This window comes from Gymnoscopelus microlampas (assembly GCF_963454915.1).
Source record: "Gymnoscopelus microlampas genome assembly, chromosome: 12".
NCBI lineage: Eukaryota > Metazoa > Chordata > Actinopteri > Myctophiformes > Myctophidae > Gymnoscopelus > Gymnoscopelus microlampas.
Genome location: NC_139949.1, coordinates 33,838,772 through 33,844,568, shown reverse-complemented (window position 1 = coordinate 33,844,568; position 5,797 = coordinate 33,838,772). Strand labels below are relative to the sequence as shown.

General features: G+C 40.9%; 1 protein-coding gene across 1 annotated transcript; it reads right to left on the bottom strand.

The window, feature by feature from the left end:
* Positions 1 to 298: 298 nt before the first annotated feature.
* Positions 299 to 4,055, bottom strand: tmem88a (transmembrane protein 88 a). The gene is made up of 3 exons (XM_084073738.1): positions 3,573 to 4,055; positions 1,738 to 2,061; positions 299 to 818 (listed from the first exon to the last, which is right to left on the bottom strand). The coding sequence occupies exons 2-3, from the start codon at positions 2,047 to 2,049 to the stop codon at positions 537 to 539; spliced, it is 594 nt and encodes a 197-aa protein (XP_083929864.1). The 5' UTR covers positions 2,050 to 2,061; positions 3,573 to 4,055; the 3' UTR covers positions 299 to 536.
* Positions 4,056 to 5,797: the final 1,742 nt, after the last annotated feature.

Here is a 5,797-nt window from a genome sequence, read left to right as displayed (position 1 = left end):
AGCCAGGATAGGTGTTAAATCCAGGCTTGACCCCTAATTCTGCTTTCGTGAAATAGGCCCCAGTTGGTGTTGAGCTAATAAATCATCAGCCCAGACATCAATAGGCCTATTAAAACACATTTTTGATAGTCAAAGATGTCTAATGTTATAATGTCTGATAGGAGGAGGCGGAGATTAAAGAGAAACAGCTGTCTTTCGCTGTGATGTTTTTTTAAAATAGATCTAAACTATTAATATAGGCCTAGCCTGTTCTCTTCAATTTGGCTCCTTTAGGTTTTGGCAAATGGCAACACAATAGTCAGAAATCAGACTATTTACTTGTAGCTCTTTATTGAAAACAGTAGTAAAAAATATAGGCTATATGAGATGAATATAAAACAGCAGTATGCATTAGTCACAAACAATACAAGTGACACATTTAATGGCTGATATACTTGATCCAGCATTTAAGTTTAGAATTTTTACATCAGTATTTAATTCCAACCCTCACCCTGACAGGATTAATCTCCTCTCATCTCTTACTCCTAAACATGCTCCTAAACCCATACTGTTGCTTTCAACTCCCTCTCAGACGCCCTCTGCTGGCCACAGCAGCCTCCTGCTCCACGGTGATGTGAGGCCGGCATGTTCTTGTAGACGGCCCTGCTGTAGGGAATGAAACACAGGCCGAGCTGTAGGTGTTTTGCCAGGCGGCAGTAAGCAGCCAGCGCCAGAACCAGTAGAGGGGTGAGCAGCAGAAAGCCCACGACCAAGAGAGCCACGCAGCCTCCGTCATCCAACAAGTCTGAACAATACATAGATGTTCCATGGGGCTGCACCTGGAAATCAGCAATAGAAGACAGAAGAGAAGTGGGGGGTATTATTAATGATAGAAATATAACATTTCCGAAGAAGCACATGCACAGACACACAGACACACAGAGACACACTCAGACAAACAGACACACACACACACACACACACGCACACGCACGCACACACACACACACACACACACACACACACACACACACACACACACACACACACACACACACACACACACACACACACACACACACACACACACACTATGAATTATGCCACAAACAAACCATTCTCGCTCATCTCTCTAAAGCAATGGTTCTCAAAGTGGGGTCCGAGGGGTCCCAGGGGTCATTGAGGGGGTTCCAGCGGGTCCCCACCCCAGCTAAATTATTGGTAACTCTGAGGGTGGATACAGGAAGAGCATGGGCACCTTAACATTGAGGGCACCTCAATGTTATTTTTTCCCAAAATATTAAAAATATATTTTTAAAATAAATGGTCTTAAGTAATTAAAGTATACTGTACATGACTTGAACATGAACGGTACATCATTATCAGACCTAAATGTAGGCTACCCTTCAACTTCTTGTTTATAGCCTACCCACAATGGCTGGCAAGCCACAGGTTTTGTTGCAATTTCAGAAATTGTAGAAATATTAGGCCTTAAATTTAAAATGTTCAAGCATTTTCAAATCATGTATACTTTACAGTACTTCCATGTTCACATTTTAGAAAAAATAGCCAATGGAATTTAACATTGAGGTGCCCACAATGTTTAGGTTCCCACTCTTCCGGTTTCCCTCAGTAGAGTTAAGGGAGTCTGTGGCCTAATGCATAGTAAACTGGGGGTCCTTGAAATGAAAAAAGTGTGAGAATTACTGCTGTAAACGTATGTCTTAAACATAGACCAATGTCCAAACATAGACTCACCGTGGAGTGACAGAGGAAGCCAGATATGATCATGACTAGTGAAGGGGTCATGATGGTCGCAAATATAATACTGGCCAGCACCCCGTTGACCAGCGCTATGACCAGGTTCTGTGCACTGACCAGGACAGAACATGCCCAGCAGTCCAGAGATCCCCTCAGCTCCAGAGGGGGGTCTCCTCCCGCCTCACTGCCGCCTAGCGAGTATGGGGGAGGCACGACGACCCCTGACCCTACTCCGGTAGAGGATCCTGGGTCGGAGAGTGGCTGCTCGCTAACTGTCTTCTCCAACGTCCCATTCCGTGGCAGACTCATCTTCCTTGTTGGCTGTGGTGGAGGTAAGATATGTTTACTATACATTTTTTTTGTTTTGATATTGATAATTTTATCACTATAATTTCGACCCCTGGTTGTCTACGTCCTAGACAACCAGGGGTCCAAATTGTTATTACTATTATTATCATTATTATTGTTATTGCTGTTATTATTATTATTATTATTATTATTATTATTATTATTAGTTATTAGTTGTTGTTGCTGTTGCTGTTATCATTTTGTTTATATTTTTTACTGTGGCCATAGTTTGGTTGAAATGTAGCTCTGGACCAGAGCGTTATAGCGAGAGAATTCGCTAAAGCTCTGGACCAGGAGTCATGTCCCTGGTGAGTGTTGTTATAGTTTCATCTCACAGTTTTGTGGTGTAATAAACAATGCAGTGTAAAAACGGCAGAATTGCCTCTTATTATACAGTTAAATATGTGACTTCCTGTGTTGAAATAGGATAAGAAGAATAGCCACATTATTTAAGTATAGCATGCCATCCATTTCCTCCAAAGATCCCCCCCAAAAGCTTGAGATTGCTGTTACATGAAGTAATGGGTTCCCTAAATGCTGTGCTGAAAGGTGTGGAAAGTCAACACAGATAACTTAAGCAACTCTAAGTGGGAGGAAATGGACTCCCCTGACCCCACCTCCAAACTCCAGGATAACCACTACCCAGAACAATGAGCCGGGAACAGCCAGCCAGTTCTAAAAGCTCCCACAGTGTCAGGACACTGTTCTTAGAATTGAACTTGAGCACTGTTTGTACCACTTCACACATTAGATTTATTTACATACCTGTTCACTTGATGTTAGTGATGACAGAGTTATGGTCCACATACAGGTATTTTAGCTCTGATTCATAAATCTTCATCCTATTACCTTATTGCTTTGAATTACAACATGTAAACTTTAGTGTTTGTAATCTGAAGAGAGCTAATTCCAATATGTTTCTGTTTGAGTGGTCATTATCATGCTCAAGTACTATCAAGTAGGCTAGTACCCAGTGACGCTGTGGGTTTGAAATGCTGTTTTTCCTGTCTCCGCGGTCTGTCAGCATGTACAATATTTGAAGGAAATGCAATTAAAGCGAAAAAGCTGCATTCCAGAAAGTGTCTATGTGACTACTGTATCTATCCAGTCTCCCTTTTGCTAGATCACCTAAGACTTCCCTCTTGATGACATCATCAAAAATCTAAATAGCTAAGGTCATTGGAATAACATACATAAAATCTATATTCCGCAAATGATGCATGGTATCCTATGTTATATATCTGTAAAAGGAGTGTCCAAGTAATGATGAAAATATAATAACGCTGAAAATATCTCTGCATTAGAATCAGAATCAGAATGATTTGCCAGGTATGTCCACATACTGTATACAAGGAATTTGTCATTTTAATTGACACTTATAACTTGACCATGGAAAGTTAAAAGTACATTAGTTATCAGGTTGACTTTTTCTGTTTCATCACTAATGAATACTTGAGAAATAGGGGAGAAGAGTGTTTACTCACTTTGTGGTCAGCCTGGTTATCTCTTTCTCCGTTTTCGCAGAGTTATAGACAGTGTCCAGAAGTGGTGGAGTTCTGAAAGACCTGAAGAAAAGTGAAAAGTCTGAGGGGAAAAAAACGAATAATCTTTTTGAGACTTCAACAGTATTCTCTTGGTGCGGATCTTCTTTGTCTGAAAATTCCGTTCTTGAAGTCCGTATCCAGGCTTCAAAAGACAATCCCTACATCTACTGGATAATGTCTGATGAGATGCTGTCCAGAATATATTTCAATATAGATGCCTTTAGACTTCCTCGAAAACATCTAGAACAGAGGTGTGCATGTTTCCTACTGATCCTCACTCTTCCTTTCCTAACATTCTGTTTCCTAACTCTGACTCCAGACTGACTTGTGATTGACTGACTAAGTGGGTAGGAGTTTGCGTTTCGTCTGCTTCGGTGCCTATACGGCTGCACAAGGAGAGCCTGCCAGGCTATTGCTGTGATAACCCTCAAACCCAGTGGGAAGTCAGGGGGGGTTGGGGGTGGGGGCAACGCGCTATAGGGAGAGAGTGTGTTTATTTGGATAGATTAGAGCAGTCAGGGCATGCTGCCCGAAGCACAGCCCTTTATATAACTACTGAACACTTCTTCACTTTCCAAGATAATAGAGAGTAAAAATAAAGAAAGAAAATGAAAATGAAAAAAGATGGTTCCAAGTGTTTTTCAGTTTCTGACTTTATAAAACACAAACATATAAAGCTGCCAATACCCAATATATACCCAGCTCATTTTTTTGTGCATAGTAGGTTTCTTTCAAAGTGAGCGTTCAATAGCACAGCTCTTACAATATGTTACAAAGTTCATCAGATCATGGAAATGATGATTGCAGGAATTGGGCCAAGACTTGTGCCAACATAGACTCCACCATACCTAGAGCCTAGACAAAACACAGAACTCTGAAATGAAAAGGTTGAGGGCAGGGGCTGGGTCATGCAAGCTAGGGTTGTTTTAGATTTATTCTAGGGGCCGGGATAACACTGGATTGGCCCTTGGCCTTTTGATGAAAAACAGAACACTGCATTCGCAAAACTAGGAAATGAGGATGGGGGAGCAGCGAGTAATGTGGCGGGAGAGAGACGCCATCAGGGGACTGATAAGAGGCCAGAGGGGCCCAGTTCAAAGGGTGAAATTAGTATTTTGATATCTGTTCTCATTTTTCTTTTTCTTTCTTTTTTCCCTTTCTGGTTAAACTTGTTTATTTATTTTTTGGGCAGATTTATTCTCTGGAGAGAATTGGATCATTTGAGTGATGGGTGTTGGGGAAAAAAAGTTAAGTGTGATGAAATGTCTCATGCCACTTGTTTCCCTGTGTACAAGAATATGCTGTTCGTAGGGAAGTTTTAGAGGCTTTGAAAGAATGGAGGTGTATGTATTCTTCCCGGTGATATATAATAAGCTTAGCTGTTATCTCACTCCCAATGCCATGGAGCTTATTGTTTATAATGTCTGTGTGTATGTTGAGTTCCAGGAGGTTGGTAGAGGAAGAGCGCTCTTCCTGTCCTTGGAACCAGGATATCCGTTGTTGTATCCACGGTCTAAGATGAGGTGTCCCCACTTCCTCACATTTTTTTCTCATGTCCTTTAACCCCTTGTCCCAAAGATAGCAAAGAGAGGGAGGGCTAGTTAACATTTCTAAAACTCTGTTACCTAGTTGCCACCTCGGTTGCCACACACCAAAACTGCTTGTTCGGTGGTCAGCGAATAAACTAAAAACTGCAAACATACATTTATCTATTAATTCACGAAACCTGTGTATGTATGTATGTATGCATGCATGTATGTATGTATGTATGTGTGTGTCCCAGGCTTAACTTGTTTGTGCCGCTTAGCCCCATAAGTCCCTGATGGCCAACCAAATAACATTTTTGTTTTCTAACTGAAGATATTAGACTGACAAGATCGAGAAGGTTACTTTCAAAATGTTGCAGATTGCAGCTTAACTGCAAAATTGTGTTGAGAATTTCACATCCGAGTCTAACCTAATCCTACAATATACTACATTACAAGTATCATCCTAAATATTACTATTATGTTTATCATGCAGGAATGTCTCATGAGAACTGTGGTTTAAATTTTTTTTTACATTACACCTTGCATTTACTGTCAGATTACTGTCAAGAAGCTGTATATTACTGTGATATACAGCAGACTATTTGATCTCTAGACAAAGTGGAATGACGTATGTGT

Bases quoted from the DNA above. Each gene is read 5' to 3' on its own strand.
- tmem88a (XM_084073738.1), bottom strand. From the start codon at position 2,049: ATGAGTCTGCCACGGAATGGGACGTTGGAGAAGACAGTTAGCGAGCAG. The intron at 819-1,737 runs GTGAGTCTATGT...GCTGATTTCCAG, and splicing joins GCTTCCTCTGTCACTCCACG to GTGCAGCCCCATGGAACATC.